The following is a 17992-nucleotide window of genomic DNA, read 5'->3' on the forward strand; positions in this document are numbered from 1 at the left end:
AAAGTTGTTGAAATATAGATCAAGCGTAACACCCGGGCAGGTGGGCAAAGGGGCTGATGTTCCCATGGACACTTTTTAAAGTGAAAGTGTTCTTGTTGAGTTGCTCGGCTGAAGTTTCAGACAACTTCCTATTTATGATGGAGTAAGTATGAGAACGGATGTAAAAGTAATTTCCTTTTTTTTTTATTCTCTTAAGTGTACTTAGACATGTTTTTCCTCTACCCGTTCATCTTTTCGGAAGCCAAGAGGTCTTCATCCTACTAAACTTTCTTCGGTGTCTTTTTAGTGGCGATAGGGAGGGCTGTGGTGTATTTTTAATCTATATGTGTGTATATGTTTCAGTAGACTTTAAAACCTTACTCTAATGTGCATTCATTTCCACTCTTGACTGCAGGTAAAAAACTGGGTGAAGGAGTTAAGAAAAATGTTGGGAAATGAAATCTGCTTATGTATAGTTGGTAAGTCTTGTGAGTGTGTGTACGTAAATGTCAATTTCTGCTGCTAGTTCACCAAAACAATGTTTGATTTAAAAGTAAGAATGTCATTAAAATACATTTGCAACTATTTCAATTTTTTGTATTTGTAAAAGGAGTTTTTTATACCCAAGTGGATGGAGTGGTGTCCCAGTGTTTGGCTCTTCTTGGCTACTATGATATTCAGCCGTTGTTGAATGTCATTGTACTAAAGCTGGCTTAATTATTGAGAGGACACCAAATGCAGGCTAGGTCTCTTATCTTAAGGAAAACCTCAAAAGTGCTGTTTATTTTAATGTTAACTTCCAGTTAGGTTGCCTTCGTTTATAATTTGCCTGTAAAATTTAGAATGAGTAAAGAGTGGCTCACTTGCCGACACCTCTGATAGACATTTCTAAGGTAGGTACGTTAGTGACAAATTCATTGAAAATGTGTGTAAGCCCAGTTTGTGGGTGTCACCTGATGAGCAGTTAGGTCAAGTAGATAATTCAAGTTACTAGACCTGCAAGCCTGGTTGTAATATTTTTAAGATTTTTCGAAGCCTGATTACTGAAGATATCATCCTTGACACTGTTACAAAAATTAAAATTACTACATAATCCCTTACATCATTAATATAAAAAAGAAAATTGGTAGTAATGGGCCTACAGTGATTTTTGGCCTAAACTTACTATGTGTACATGTGTCGGTGGCTAGGATGAACAAAGGGTACGTGTTGGAACCAGCACTCTCTGGTTGGCTGAAGGGATGCCCCCAGCCAGGTAGTACCTACCGCTCCCGTCAAGGGTGGGTGATTACACTTGCTGTATAACCTGTGCTCACCATTGGGTAGCTTGGCACTGAGCTGTCAGGCTTTCCTCAGAGGCAGTGTGTAAGCAGAGGCACACAGTCCCTCTTTATAAGTACACAGAGCGTCGCAAAAGAGACTTCACACAGGATGTATGTAAATAACATTTATTTTCAACACATATTGAATCATTGTAACTTGATTGTCATATACTTTCGGGAATAAAACACATTTGGAAATATTACTAGCAGTACTATGCCCACCGTATTGTTATGTGAATCACAGGCGATGCGCTGACTATCACTACCATTCACATACTCACTCCGCACCGCCACACCATGCGTCAGGTACCTGCCCAGTCCGTACAGAACACTCTCGCACACATACGCACTCAGCACCCTAATGCGGTGCTACTGGTACCCAGCAGGTCAATGGAGAACACCCTGCAGACTCTGTGGTCTCAACCTCCCTCCACCCTCTGGTTCGCCCTGATTGTCTTATACCCCCGGATGGAAAATAACCAGCCGGCCTCCCGGATACTAAGCCACACATGGCCAAAGTCACACTTTGTCTGGGTCCTTGGGATGCAGGTAGGGATAAGTAGCAAGTTTTAATTAGGAGGTAGGCATAAACAAGGGGAGTTTAGCAGCCACTCAGGACGTTCACCCATAGGTATCCAAACACAATGGAGTCACGCAGTGTCTTGACCCGCTTCCAAATTGTCTTGGAAGCATTCCTTCAAACCAGTCAATCTCTTGGGCTACTACCTGGCGCCAAGATGTCTTCAGGAGGGGCAAAGTGTGGAGAGAGCAGTTGGCCCGCCGCGATGATGGTCAAAAGGGAACATCTGATGAATGGGGAGTAACACAGGAGAGGATGTCGAGAGGAGGAGGCCCTCCTAAGTGCTAATGCCCAGGCAATCAAGGCACAGGGTCTGATGCGTGTTGGTATGTGTCACACTAAACACTTCAGGTCTACTACAGGAAGAGTTATAAATTCCGTACCTCCCTGGAAATGAGGCTCAACGTCTGGTGCATGATGATACAAGTTGCACCAGACCAGACCGAGGCCCTAGCACCTTAGGTGCAAGTGGGTGCACACCACCCTGCCTGGATCTGCTGGGCACAGTTGCCCCCTTACGGAAGCATTGCCGGCCTGACCCTGGTATGAGACACCAGGGATGCGGGTATGCCCTCACCAGCCCGCAATGGTAGGCCGGGCACCTATACAATATGCACTAGGTGTCAGGGCGTATCCTCAAGCCTGCAATGGCATGTGTATCTACCCAGCCTTCACCCTACCACCTTCTCCATGCCCCCTTCAGGGCTTCCCTGGGGTAGTGTCCTCATGGTATGGAACAATCCACTCCGGGTCGGCTGAGGTGAAAGTGATGCCAACTTAGACAGGGGTGCAATGGTGCTGCACCGGTCAATACAGGGTTGACAGGCTATCCGGTGGGTGGCACACTCCGTGCCACGTCCCACTACTAGCCAGTGCCGTACTCACCCGGGTATGTGGTATACACGTTTATGAGGCGCATGAAGGTATGGCACCTAAACCCATTACGTGCACACTCTTGCCCAACACGGGCTAGACGGCCTTGCGCACCTACCTTACAGTACAATGGGAAGGTGCCCAGATTGCTAAGGAGTGAGTTGGCACAGAGTAGGTGGAAAAGCAAAAAGTTTTGGGGTGAATTCCTCAAAGAAGGGCCATGTTCACAGTATGCTCCAGAGCCAAGTATGGTAATGCATTGCAAGAGTTACTGTTCCATAATTTACCTACCAGCAAAAGATTCAAATGCAAGCAGTTCCTGCATATTAAAAAATGTAAAGGTTAACACACCTGGAATTGGTTTCAAATGTGCTTTTCAAAGTAGGGTTTGGTTTAAAAGCAAGGCCTGTTGCAAAAAATAGTGAGAAAAGTGAACATTCTATTTAAACTGCATTATTCACCTGTGAATGTCTAGCCACATGCCCATGTTAAATATGTCGTTCAGTTATGCATGCAAATTATATGTAAAGTGCAGTTTTATGAGTTTTGGATATTTGCATGGTGAACGTCTGTGAAGATTTTGTGATATGGTACATGCTTAAAGGTTAACAAAAATAGGGCTAACCCAGTTAGAGATGTTTGAACTCACAATGTGATTGAAGCACAATTCTAAAATTGTCCACCATTGTAATAATTTCAGCACATTGTCTAATGTATTTTATCAAATTACAGCAAATCTGAAGATGTCCTAATCAGTGGTTAATGCATACCTGTTAACCTCTTGACTCGAAGTTGTTGGTCATGTGAAGTCTCTAAGAGGGTGATCACTTTAAGGTGAATAGAGAGCAGCCATGTTTTTGGACTGTGTTCAAGGTTTAAAAAGTGGGTGACTCCATTAAAGTGTATGGAGTCATTTTGTTTGTTAGACTTGTGAATTCAAGTAAAAAGACTGTCATCCACCATATGAAAGACTGTGTCATCCACCATATGTGAGCCGGCAGATATGCTGTGTTAACGGCATGTGGCTAAAGTTTTGATCTATCGACGCTTGATTAGTGCTAGACAATTGGGCACATGTGTAACTTGTTGAATTACTTCCAGTTCACAAAGCCTAGAGCACGCTGTCATAACCATTGGATATTGTCATTAGTGATATAATTATTGATGTAATTTAACATGTGTGAAGTAATATGTGAGGTCAGAAACAGTGTTTGACGATTGTAAGAAAGTTATTTTACTAAAATATGATTGGCAAATTTCAATGTGTTTTCGGTTTTTAAACTTTCAACACCTATAATATATATGTGTATCGGTATAAAATAAAATGAGGGATTTATAAAGCGCTACAAAAACCCGAAGGTGTCTAGGCGCTAGATAGACCAGTAGGCAGAAGTCGTATTATGAAGGTTTGTTAATAGAGCCAGGTTTTTAAACGCTTCATGAATTAAAACAAGTTGGATTCATTTTTTAGAGGAGTGGGTAGAGCGTTCCAAAGTTTGGCAGTGGTGTAAGCAAAACGTTTGCCTCCTCATTTTACTTTATGCATCTTGGGCATGGACAAGTTGCCTCTGTCTGATGATATCCGTGATCTGACCGTAATATAAGGTTTTAAGAATTGCGACAATTGCCAAGGACCCTTGCTGCGTGTAGCCTTGAATGCAATACATAGAGCTTTGAACTGAATGCGTTTGCTGATTTGCAACCCATGTAGCTCTGCGAGAGCCTTGGAGGCTGAATCAAAGAGGGTGAGCTCGAGCAGGATTAGTAGCGGCATTCTGAGTGATCTGAAGTTTATGTATACTGCGCTTGCTTGCGCTAGTGAGAAGGGCGTTGCAATAGTTCAGCCTAGAACCAATTAAAGCTGTGACTACTGTTTTCCTGAGCTCAAATAGGATAAACGGAAGTACTTTTTTTCCAAGGATTTTAAGAAAGAAAAAGCAAGCTGCTGGGGTGTAATTATTCTGGGATTAAAAGGAAAGCTTGGAGTCGAAGAGAACTCCAAGATTCTTTACCTTCTTGGCTGGTGTTGGGGGAGGGCCCATGTGATTTGGCCACCAGCTGTCTGACCAGATGATTGGCGTGTTGCCAAAAAGCATAACTTCCGTTTCTGATGTGTTAAGTTTTAAACAGTTAACTTGCATCCACTTCCCTATGTGTCTCATGCAGTCTTTGAGTCGAGATTCAATATCCGTGGGCTAGCTGTTGATGGACACAATAATTTGTGTGGCATCTGCATAGGACACCAATGTAAATCCGAGGGTTCTTATCAGCTTGGCCAAGGGGGTGAAAGGTTAAAAAGGGTGGGGCTCAATGAAGTTTGTGTGTATATATATTAAAAAAAATTCTCAATGAAAAATGTTAGTGTTATTAATAATGTCATAGAACATGTCATGAGTCATGTAATATGTGGGGTAGTTCGCAGCGCCTGGAGAGTGTGCGAGTTATAGTTACCTTAGGGCATGAGCTATAGTTTCTTGAGATAACTAAAACTAGTGAATTTCAGTAGTTTTTTGCTGCATTTTTTAACTGTCATTTTCTTTTAGCTATAACGCCAGATCATCAATAATTTTAATCATGTGTATATTTTTATAATACACACAATGCAATGTTTATTACTATTGATTACTTAAAACTATTTAATAAAGTTGTATTAAACTACTTGTCTTTAACATTTTCTTATTTTTAAAATTATATGTCTCAATCTTCCTTTTAACATTTTTTAGCCCAAAAAATACAATTATATAACAACCACAAGAGAGCCTTGCGCATACAAAGCAACAATGGCACCAGCCCCTGGAGGGAGCTGCACTCCCAGCTTTAAAACAAAAGCTCCAGTTTGGAAAATGCTTTAAAAATATATGCTAAGTTCTCTTAGGGCCATGGTTTAAATGACCCCAGAGACTTTTTATGTTTCCTTTTCTTATGTTGCTGCCGGCTGCACAACTCCGCATAGCCCACCCCTCACACAACATTAAAAATAATTGGTTGTGGGGGCGTGGCCAACCGCTGAGAGACATGGCCGCTTCCTAAGGCGGCTCCGACCAAGTGCGCCCGTCCCGGAGTAAATCCGACCACTTATCCGATTCTCAACGGGTTTTCAACGTCACTGCAGCATTGGAACACGCCGCGGATCGATTGAGCCGTGAGACCGCTGATTCTGACTAGCGGATCCGGCTCTCGGTCCGATGACGCACACCGCGGCCCGGTGGAGCTGCTGCTCGGATCACGCCTGAACGTCACCCGCAACGCCGCTGGAGGCCCCATCCCGGGCGGGAGTGTTACCCGGAGAAGGCCGAGTTCCTTTTACAATGAGAAAGGGGCCGGGGACTACCTGAATACTGAGTGGCGGCCCGAGGTGAAAGTTGTACAGCGCGGTGCCCGCCTGAATCCTGTGAAACACCGCTGCTTCCCTCAACGCTGGGCGGGGCTCATGCTGCGTAGCAAGATCGTCGCGGACCAACGCAGCGCTCACTTGCGTGCCGAATGTTGTGGACACCTGAAGGTGAGGGCACTTGCCTACACGGAGGAAGAATTAACGCTGGCCGTGTAGCTGCCCTGGGTGGGGGGGTGGCCCATAGATTTCCTGTTGGGCCCCAAAGCGGGGTAGTGCATCGACTGCTCCGAGATTGCTTGAACCGGCCCTACTCACTACCTACTGTTTGGGGCGAAAGAAGAGAGGAGGACCTCTGTTGTTCCTCGGAACCCGGACCCGCGGGCGGACTAACTGGCTGATCGCTGCTCCTTCCCGCAACCGTCGCGGGGTGCAGAGGCGGTCATCATTGGACACGGGGCAAACAAAGGGTATGCCCCCCCCTGAGGTGGCGAAATATGCGACGGAGAAGCCTCGCCACCGGTTTGGGCTCTGAACCCACTATAGTGACATTGCGAGCTGTGGCCCAGTTGCCACTACAATTTCTGCACACCTGTTGTGCCCCGTCCCTTGCGCACAGTTGGGGTGTTCTCCTGCGGCTTGGAGGAGGATTTACCACCTTGTCCTCGTGGGTCTGATTTAAAGGCCTGCCAACATTGCCTGTTCCTAGACGGCTCATCAATACAATAGGAGTCAAAGGGGGAAACAAAGGTGAGGCCGCCCCCCACTCACAACATTATAAACCACAAAAGGCCTCAATTACACCTAATCCTAACAGGAATGACAATACAAGGGTTTTCAATAACCTTCTCAATTCCCTTCAGTGTGATTACTTACACTACTCCGATTTGTCATGGTGTGTCAATAACTACTTTTAAAACAACCATCCAGGCTAGGTTCCACCTCCCACCAGAAAAAAATGTGTGAGGGGGAGAGAGAGCACCTCACGGTAGAAACACCAAAGGGGTTGCTGACTGGTACTCGCCTGCTTACCCACTTATCATCATCGGCCACTCTCTCTCTTTGTGTGGAGAAAAAAGAAAGAAAAGTATATGCTCTCTTTTAAAAGAACCATAACATCAATATAGTGAAAAGTGCTAGTAAGTAAAGCGACCGTGCTTACTATTTACTGTAAGTGCCCATTGAACCCCTGTGAGAACCAGTGAACATAATTCTCACCATTAAAAACCGGTAAGACTTGCTGGCCAACCAATTTTATTCAATGCTGCAAGCCTTCCCAATTAAAAATGGTTCCCATCAAACCATAATCAATTCAATGTTGCCAACATGTTTCGTTGCTACACCATCTCGCAACTTCATCAGGGCTAATAGGTGTTCAAATTCTCAGTCTTCACTTAAGAATCGCCTAAAACCTGTGATGGCATCAAAAAACAAGAATAAGCCAGTTGTGAGTATCCATCTGCCTTCCACAAAACCATGATGAATTCCAATGTTATTGAAGCACACAGTTTACCGCAATTACTGTACATATTCTTTACCTGGCGATTGCGGAGCCACGGCGTGCCTGCAACCGTCTCCAACTTGAACACTGTGTCTTTAGATCACGTGTCCTCTGGAAGACTATCCACTGTCTAGCCCCCTGTAAAAATATATAAAAAGCATAAAAAAGCGTCACAAGTTATTTACTTATTTTACTTTGTCGTCCGAACCGCTCACCCTCAGCGCGTAGTGTGCACTCGTGTTAGTGTCTCATGATGTTATACTACTTCTATTAAGCAAGAACCACTGTGCTTGTCTTTTGGTACAGAGCCCAGTCCCCAAAATTATTCTACATAGGCTCTCCATCTGACAACATAACCACGAGGCCCTCCCGGCAATGCCTACTTGTCCGCATCCGCCTTTCAATTGTGCAACACATACCTATCTGTCTCAACGTCAACAGCCTCCTTACCCGTGCCGCGTCCCACGGCATGTTTGAAGCTCCGACAGTGAGCTCACGCTGCTGTGTGGTTTTACAATCCTCTCAGCCCCGCCCTGTAACCACGTCACCCTCCAAGGTCACAACACTGCAAGTGTATCCATGGCAGCCATCTTAAAACAGGAAAGATGCACATGCTGCCCCAGTGTAAAGTTTCTAATTCAGAAGCAACACATTAACAATGTGATGCCACGCGACCCTAAAATAATCGCTGAATGTGTAACGGCGACCTATTCTACACAATACTCATCCTCAAGTTAGTGTTTAATTTAATATATATGTTCCTACATTTCAATCCATGTTTTTGAAAGAAGAGTATTGTTTAGAGAAAGACCACTCAGCAAAGCCACTTTTCGTTACTGTTTCACTAAATTGCTGGTATCATTCTCACATCACTCCAAATTGTATATATGTAAATTCTGTGTACCAAATTCACTTTTTCATTTCCATTTCGTTATCTTGTCATCTTTAATGTTGGGCGCAGCTCGCTGCCCACAATGACGTTGCAAGTGCACCGGTCACCTCGCCACCGTCTTTCTAACAAAGTCATCGTGCCCAAAACAAATACAAAGGAAGGAACGGGATAAACAAGGGGTATAAAAACCTATAGGTGCACATCAACCTTAAATATAAACCCACAAGTCCTCCCAACCCCAGTGCATATGTGTGCTCCCTAGATGACTAGATCTAACCTCATCATAACTCAAAGGAGGTCTAGCTACAGACTTAGCTCTATTTTAATGACATGGGGGTTAAATTAATCCCCACAGATCTCATTACTGCTCTAATACCTGGGCCTACCCATTTCAACACTTGCTGATCTTGTTCCACTCAATGAAATTATTCGATCCCTCCCGATCTGCTCGCTCAGAAAAAATCCATTTAGCCTCTTTCCTTGCTAGTATAGTTTCAACGTTGTGTGTTTCACCCAACACCTTCTCAAGGACAGTCCATCTCAGGTCCCTGAGATCATTTCCTTTCTCAATAAAGTGTTGCACTAAGTGTGTATTTAATTTTTTTGCCTTTATTGTGCTTAGATGCTCTTGTATGCGCACTTTTACTTTACGTGAAGTCAGACCAATATAATGCAACACCCTACTGCAAGCCAGTCTATAGATAACATTAGACGTGTTGCAATTGCTAAACCTGTTCAAGAACCAAGTTTTACCATCATACAGGGTTACATTCTTGGTCACTTGTGTAAGATAGCAAACCGAGCATCCTCCACATGGATAGTGACCTACTGGGAGGGAAGTTGACTGTGATGTCGTGGAAGTACAAGTATGGACTAACTTGTCCTTAAGATTAGGCGCTCTTTTGAACGCAAAACGTGGCGGTGTCCTCTTACTCGTAGCAGTGTCGAGAATGGACCAATGTTTTCTTACAATCTGTCTCATCTTGTTGGAGAGAGGATCGAAAATAGTTACCACAGGAAGACAATCTTTCCTCTCCTTGATGTTCCTCTCCAACAAAGCTTCATGTGGAGTACTCCAGGCTCGCTTACGGGCTTGCTTGATAACTCTCATGGGATATTCCCTCTTCTTCAGTTTCATCACCAACTCTTCCGACTGTTCCATAAATGTACCAGTCGTGGAGTAATTGCGCCGATAGCGCAAAAACTGGCCCACCGGGAGATTATCCCTTAGGGCTCTGGAATGAAACAAACGATATTAGAGGAGGGAATTTCTGTCCGTTGTCTTATGATGGACATTAGTAGCTAACCTTTGATCCACAGCAGTAATGTCCACATCTAGATATACAGCAGATGTGTTGCTGATAGTCCACGTAAATCGTAGACACTCATCAGCCTGATTCAACCTAGTCAGGAATGTCTTGAGATGGTCCTCTGTACCTGTCCAGATACAGAGGACATCATCAATATACCTCTGCCATAAGGAAATATTTTCCTTAAAGGGGTGTGAGGTGTGATGGATCACATTCTCTTGGAACTGGCCCACATAAATGCAGGCCAGAATCGGGGTGAATGTGACCCCCATTAAAGTACCCGACACCTGCAAATACAGTTGGTTATTGTATTAAAAAAAGTTCCTTGTGAGTGCCAGTTCGATACATTGCAGGACAAACGACTGGGGCGTGTCATAAAACCATTCGAGTGCCCACAGAGTACACGCTGCTGCCACCAGCGTGGCGTCCTGGGGGATGCTGGTATACAATGATTCAATATCAATACTCACCAGCAGTTGGTTCTTAAGTTCAAACTCAACGTCCTTCAGAATGTTCAGTATATCAGTCGTGTCCTGCACATACGAGTGTTGTGTGATTACTGCCTCCCTCAAGACAAAATGTCCGCAAATTGGGACAGCGGCTCCAACACAGATTGGATGCCCGAAACAATCGGGCGCCCTGGTGGCGGACGCTGATGCTTATGAATCTTAGGCAAGATGTAAAATGCCGGAACACACGGTTTCATATTAATAATGAAATCCACCTCTTTAGATGTTATCCACTTCTTCCCTACTGCGTCCGCCACCATGCTCTTTATCATTTCAAGGAGGTCTGGAGTGGGATCCCGCGTCAATGAATGGTAATTAGTGCGAACCCCCAACAGTCTCAACACTTCCGCTTCATAATCACAAGTATTGAGCACAACTACGGCTCCGCCTTTATCGGCTTTTTTTATCGTGACAAGCTTGTTATCTTGCAACGATTTAACAGCCAACCAATCGGTTTTGCTCATGTTGTTTAAATGTGTTTGCTCATGAGTCTGTTCCAGGACTTCAATATCATGTAATACTCGCGCTTCAAACACAGCCACCTCAGGGCCCAATGAAGAGTTCGGAGGGCAGAAACTTGAAGGACGGTGTAGATTTGTGGCAAAAACAGAAGGGGAAACTTTTTCTGCAAAGAATTTATGTAGCTTAATCTTCCTCATCATCTCAAACAGCTCAATTCTGCACGTAAAGGTATCATGCGGGTAGGAACAAAGCCAAGTCCTTTATTTAAAACTCTCAGTTCAGTAGCTGTCAATTCATAAGATAAATTGACAACTATGTCATTAGTGCAGCTGAGCTGTTGACAGCTCCCATAATCTAAGACTGGTAGGTCCTGCCTCTGCTGCGTGTAATGCAAGGGGAGTATGTTTGCCATGTTGGTTGGAAATGGGCCCTGCCCCTGCCTCTCTGGGCCGGACCCCCTCCCCCTCATTGGACTCTCTGAGTTTACCCTAAAAAAACCTTCAGAAGTACCCCTAAATCTTCGTCAGTTCTTATTTCAGGTGCAAAATGGACCCTATTTTGATTAGATGTGGATGGTCGTTCAGAAGGCTCTTCCTCTTCACTACCGGTGTTATTAAATGCCCAATTGTTTGGTGTGCGCCTCTGCTGTCTTTGACCCCCCCTCCCTGTTGAAAATACTGACCCCTTCTTTGAAAGTTTTGCTGATGTGGCTGTTCTACAGGTGTGTCATAGTATTGATCCTCGACATAAGGAAACGCCCATTCATATGAAAAGCGGTCTAGATTTTTCTGGAGACCCTTGATTTTTTGATTGACCATATAGGTTTTATAGTCCAGTAAATCACCCTGGATCTGTGCCAATTGCTCTTTGGCATCTATAAGTGCCGTGTCACTCTTTAGGGACTCTTCCAAATCAAGAATCTCCTTGAGCAACTCTTCGCTTAATCTCTTTGCGGTATTTATAATTAGCAAACACAACAATGATGGACAGAATGTGGATCAATGTCACACATTCACCCCAGTCCAAAGATCTGGGCCCAAATCCATCGTTTTTCCACTCCACACCACCCTGGGTTAGACAATGGCGATATGCAAATCAGCGCTGACCCTGTGCCCCATGGGAACAGTCCAGTCCGAACTACAAAAGCCATGTCCTTCCCAGAACGGAAACAAGCATCCGAGGACCGGCCCGGTTTCGAGGTAACACCTCTCATCAGCCCGGCTAGCTTGATTCCAGTGGTGTGGAGTGCCTGGGACTCACGTCTGAGCATCCCCAGTACACTTAGAGCGGTAATTGCAAACACAACAATGATGGACAGAATGTGGATCAATGTCACACATTCACCCCAGTCCAAAGATCTGGGCCCAAATCCATCGTTTTTCCACTCCACACCACCCTGGGTTAGACAATGGCGATATGCAAATCAGCGCTGACCCTGTGCCCCATGGGAACAGTCCAGTCCGAACTACAAAAGCCATGTCCTTTCCAGAACGGAAACAAGCATCCGTGGACCGGCCCGGTTTCGAGGTAACACCTCTCTTCAGCCCGGCTAGCTTGATTCCAGTGGTGTGGAGTGCCTGGGACTCACGTCTGAGCATCCCCAGTACACTTAGAGCGGTAACTGCAAACACAACAATGATGGACAGAATGTGGATCAATGTCACACATTCACCCCAGTCCAAAGATCTGGGCCCAAATCCATCGTTTTTCCACTCCACACCACCCTGGGTTAGACAATGGCGATATGCAAATCAGCGCTGACCCTGTGCCCCATGGGAACAGTCCAGTCCGAACTACAAAAGCCATGTCCTTCCCAGAACGGAAACAAGCATCCGAGGACCGGCCCGGTTTCGAGGTAACACCTCTCATCAGCCCGGCTAGCTTGATTCCAGTGGTGTGGAGTGCCTGGGACTCACGTCTGAGCATCCCCAGTACACTTATGTGTGACATTGATCCACATTCTGTCCATCATTGTTGTGTTTGCAATTACCGCTCTAAGTGTACTGGGGATGCTCAGACGTGAGTCCCAGGCACTCCACACCACTGGAATCAAGCTAGCCGGGCTGATGAGAGGTGTTACCTCGAAACCGGGCCGGTCCTCGGATGCTTGTTTCCGTTCTGGGAAGGACATGGCTTTTGTAGTTCGGACTGGACTGTTCCCATGGGGCACAGGGTCAGCGCTGATTTGCATATCGCCATTGTCTAACCCAGGGTGGTGTGGAGTGGAAAAACGATGGATTTGGGCCCAGATCTTTGGACTGGGGTGAATGTGTGACATTGATCCACATTCTGTCCATCATTGTTGTGTTTGCAGTTACCGCTCTAAGTGTACTGGGGATGCTCAGACGTGAGTCCCAGGCACTCCACACCACTGGAATCAAGCTAGCCGGGCTGAAGAGAGGTGTTACCTCGAAACCGGGCCGGTCCACGGATGCTTGTTTCCGTTCTGGGAAGGACATGGCTTTTGTAGTTCGGACTGGACTGTTCCCATGGGGCACAGGGTCAGCGCTGATTTGCATATCGCCATTGTCTAACCCAGGGTGGTGTGGAGTGGAAAAACGATGGATTTGGGCCCAGATCTTTGGACTGGGGTGAATGTGTGACATTGATCCACATTCTGTCCATCATTGTTGTGTTTGCAGTTACCGCTCTAAGTGTACTGGGGATGCTCAGACGTGAGTCCCAGGCACTCCACACCACTGGAATCAAGCTAGCCGGGCCGAAGAGAGGTGTTACCTCGAAACCGGGCCGGTCCTCGGATGCTTGTTTCCGTTCTGGGAAGGACATGGCTTTTGTAGTTCGGACTGGACTGTTCCCATGGGGCACAGGGTCAGCGCTGATTTGCATATCGCCATTGTCTAACCCAGGGTGGTGTGGAGTGGAAAAACGATGGATTTGGGCCCAGATCTTTGGACTGGGGTGAATGTGTGACATTGATCCACATTCTGTCCATCATTGTTGTGTTTGTATTTATAATTAGGGCTCCCGGTTTTATGGTATTTTTTTTTTTTTATTTCCGTCTATCTATCCACATTTATTTTTGGGCCATGTTATCTGTATTTATCCATATTTATTTTGTGTTTTGCGTATAAATGTAGTTGTAAAACTGTACATTTCCATTTTTATTTAAATGATAGACGCGCAGACATACTTTGATGTCTGTCGTGTTTTAGCAATTTAAGATGCCAAATATTACATAACAGTCCATCCACCAGCACATATTAGCATTATACCATATATGTTAGTTGACAAATGCAGTTATTTAAAGAAATGTCATTCCGATTTTCAATTTCCCACTCTGTCCATCTGCTCAGCTGTTGGGCTAAATTCAGGAAAGACAGCACGAAGAGTCACTGAAAGGAAGCAGATTTTCTGCATTTATCCATTTTTAAAATAAATGCAGACAGAAAACACATTGTTTTCTGTCTGTATTTATCTGTAAAAATCCGGAAAACAGGGAGCCTTATTTATAATCAAAATCAACCAATCCCGGGAGCACTTATTAGCTCTAAAGCTCCAGTCCACCCGGAAATGTTTGTCCTCCAAAAAGATTTTCGGTTCCAATCTCACTAATAGACTCGGAGGGGAGGCTCCTGCACGTAAATATTCGGTCATAAGGGCCCCATGGAGAGCTACATGTATCTGGCGTTTTTTAAGATGGTTGTTTTAAAAGTAGTTATTGACACACCGTGACAAATCGCAGTAGTGTAAGTAATCGCACTCAAGGGAATTGAGAAGGTTATTGAAAACCCTTATATTGTCATTCCTGTTATGATTAGGTGTAATTGAGGTGAGGCCTTTTGTTGTTTCGAACCAAGATGACTGGGCCATGGCTGGAGGTCGTGGCACAAAAACGGTGGTCCAGGCCAAGCAGCGTAAATTTACATGGGACAAGTCCCCTGGTGCAAGCCCGAAGGCGGGAGCGGCCGCAATGGAGCAGCTGCAGTCTGGAGGAGAGGCGAGAGAGCCTACATTGCAGGATAGTCTCACTGCCATTACGACTATCCGTACGTTGTTGGAGTCACGGATTGACTTTGTGTCCTCTGAAGTCTCCCTTATTCGGGCTGATATGCACTCTATGAACACACAACTGAAGGAAATGGAAGTTAAAGCGAGCTTCTTGGTCGAAGATACCTCTGAACTGCAGCGCAGGATGGATGACCTTCAGGCCCACACTAATAAACTAGAAGCGCAGCTGGAAGATTGTGAAGGACGCTCTTGACACAACAATGTCCGCATACTGGGGGTCCCGTACAGGGCTGAGTGGCCGGCAGCGGACCTGTTCGTAGAGGAACTGATCACCACTTAACTCAAACCAAGCGGTCTCTCCAACTTCTCCTCTGTGGAACAAGTGTATCGGGTGCCAGGCACCAGGCTAAAACCGGATGCCCCTCCACGGCCTTTGCTGGCTTGGATTTTTAACTTCAGAGATAGGGACATCATCCTTCAATCAGCCAGATCCAGATCGACGCCCCCACTAAACTTCCGGAACAGTTAAGTCACCTTTTTTCCGGACTTCACCCTTAAAGTGCAGAGACAGCGCTGCAGCTTCCTTGATGTCAAAAAGGCGCTTCACAAGAAGGATCTGAAATACGCCATGCTCTTCCCAGCCAAGTTGAGGGTGGAATCGAACAGGAAAGCCTGGTTCTTCATCACCTGGAGGAGGCCTGGGACTGGTTGGGTGGTTGGCGCACTGTGGGCCGGAAGGGTAATCGTGCCCGAGGAGCAAGGGGCAAGAATGGCGCTGACGAATCAGACCGCAGCACACTGCCTGGAGAACTGGAAGTGGCGAACAGAGGGTCTTAATAACAGGTCTTTATGCTATTCTCTTTGTGGGCTGCGGAACTTTCCACTAACCGCTGGACTGAGATGCGGTCAGGACCCTCTCATTGAACGGACTGCTATTGATCGATGATTCCCAGATTTTATTGTGATGGACATAATGTGTTTTGGTATTGAATAGTGCCTAATGATTATCTTGGCCTAAAATGTGTGTTTACCAGTTGCTTAAGTATCCGGGACGGGTGCCCGGTTGGTTACACGCACCCATAAGTTTGAGGGGTGGGCGATAGGCACTGCAAGTTTGGGTGCGCGGGAGGTTCTCACACAGCCATGTAGGGAAGGGGTTTCAGGTTAACGTTTTCTGGGCTCTTGCGGGGTTTGGGGGGGGGGAGTTGTTTTAATTTGTATTGTTGTTTCTTTGTTCTTCAGGTATGACACATTTGACTGGCTTCATGTAATGACAGTTACAGGTCCGTGCTTTTGGTATATCTGTTTGTGATGGGGAAATGGTTTACGGGAGTGTCTCCTCCTGGGGGCCCTTTTGGGTGGTTCCCACCGCAACTGAGCGTACTCCTAAACAGAAGTGATGGGCACGATGACTAGACAGGAGCTTAAGTTGCTGTCGTGGAATGTCAATGGACTGGGAGATGAGATTAAGCGGGCTTATTTGTCCAATTTTTAAAACAACACTCCCCGGACGTTGTCCTTCTACAGGAGGCCCACCTGCTTGGGAATGTATGCAAGACCCTGTCGCGATGACGTTTCCAGTTGGTGGCACACTTGGCCTTCGGTTATGGTTCCCGGGGAGTGGGTATACTGGTCCGAAAAATTATTCCCCATGACTGTTGACTCGGTCCGCACTGACGTCCTGGGTAGATTAGTGGCTGTCTCCGGGACCTGGGAGAGGCGCACACTCAATCTTTTCTGTCTACATACCGCTGAGACTGCACACTTAGGCCTTCATAGATCCTGGGGATCTCCTTTTGGACTTACCGGATGGCAGATTGTTGATCGGGTGCGATTTCAATCCCTTGACCGATGGCCATGTCGCCCTCCTGCAGGCCGATCCACAGCTATCTGGGAGCCAAGGGCCTGCTGGATGTTTGGAAGGGACTGTACCTTGCCGATCTACAATACACCTACTTCTCTGGCCCTCATCGCAGTATAGCCCGTATAGACTATGTGTTGACACTAGCAGATCAACTACATACCGTCAGGGATATGCAGCACCTGGCTAGGGGGATCTCCAATCATTCACCCATACAGTGTCGCCTAGAGGTGGGCGAGCCCTCAGTTGGCCGTTTTGCCCCGATTAACTCCTGGTACCTCACGACTCCCCACATCAGGGACAAGGTCTTGAGTGAGTCGGACCTTTACTTTCAGGAAAACGAAGGGTCGGTTGACTCAATGAATACGCTTTGGGAGGCCTACAAGGTCGGTATACGGGGGCGGTCTTGTCCCAGATCAATGGACAACGTAGAGAGAAGGGAGCAGACATGACTCGCTTAGAGGGGGTAGTCTTAGAATTGGAGAATGCAGTCCGGATACAGGACTCGGCGGATTTGCGTCAGAAACTGCGTATAAAAGTCGAGGAGTTCTCCGACCTGGCTACGGAGGCTGCCAAGACGCACTATAGGGCCACGCTCAGCAGAATCTACAACGTAGGGGATAAGGCTGGCTAATTACTGGCTTGGCTAGATCGCAGAGATAGGGCTCAGCGCGTCGTGGTTGAGAAAGAAAGACGCTCATTCCCGCCTCACTGCACCCCAAGATATAGCAGATGCATTTGGCCAATACTATCAGATGCTTTACACATCCCACATGCCGCATACGGAGGAAGAGGCTTCCTCGCTTTTACGTGATGTCTCGATGCCGTCACTCACCGAGGAGGAGTGTTCTGACCTGAATCTCTACTTCACAGTCCCAGAGGTTGAAAAAGCCATCTAAGATTTGCGTGGGGGGGAAAGCATCGGGCCCTAACTGTCTGCCCATCGAGTTGTTCAAGCTCACGGCGGGCAAGACTGCACCCTATCTCGCTGAAATGTACCGCAAAAGTAAAAAAAGAGTGTGTCCTTCCTGGGGATCAAAGACTCGCCATGGTTGTTGTCATTCATAAGGTGGGTAAGCCAGCCAACAGATGTTCCTCCTATAGGCCTATCTTGTTGCTTAACTGCGAGGCGAAAATCCTAGCGAAGGTTCTTGCTACTCGCCTGCTCAGGGTCCTTACCCGCTTGGTCTTTCTGGACCAATCGGGATTTATTCCTGCTAGAAATACCTCCCTCAACTTGCGCAGGCTCCACGGAGTGCTGTGCCTGGTTGACATAATCAAAGAAGACGCTGTTGTGGAATCCCGCGATGCTGCTTCAGCATTCGACTCCATCGAAGAGCCCTACATGTTCGCATTTCTTCATAAACTGGGTTTTGGCCTCGAATTTGTCAATTAGGTGCGGC

The 17992-nt window shown here is 46.3% G+C and overlaps 1 protein-coding gene across 1 annotated transcript in view; it reads left to right on the plus strand.

The window, feature by feature from the left end:
- RAB21 (RAB21, member RAS oncogene family) overlaps positions 1-17992 on the plus strand; it is a 160045-nt gene that overhangs the window by 77427 nt on the left and 64626 nt on the right. The window contains exon 4 of the mRNA XM_078678257.1: positions 395-458. Coding sequence (XP_078534383.1) covers positions 395-458 — 64 coding nt within the window. The remainder of the gene's footprint in view (positions 1-394; positions 459-17992) is intronic.

Source organism: Lissotriton helveticus, chromosome 1_1, assembly GCF_964261635.1.
Source record: "Lissotriton helveticus chromosome 1_1, aLisHel1.1, whole genome shotgun sequence".
NCBI classification, from domain to species: Eukaryota; Metazoa; Chordata; class Amphibia; order Caudata; family Salamandridae; genus Lissotriton; species Lissotriton helveticus.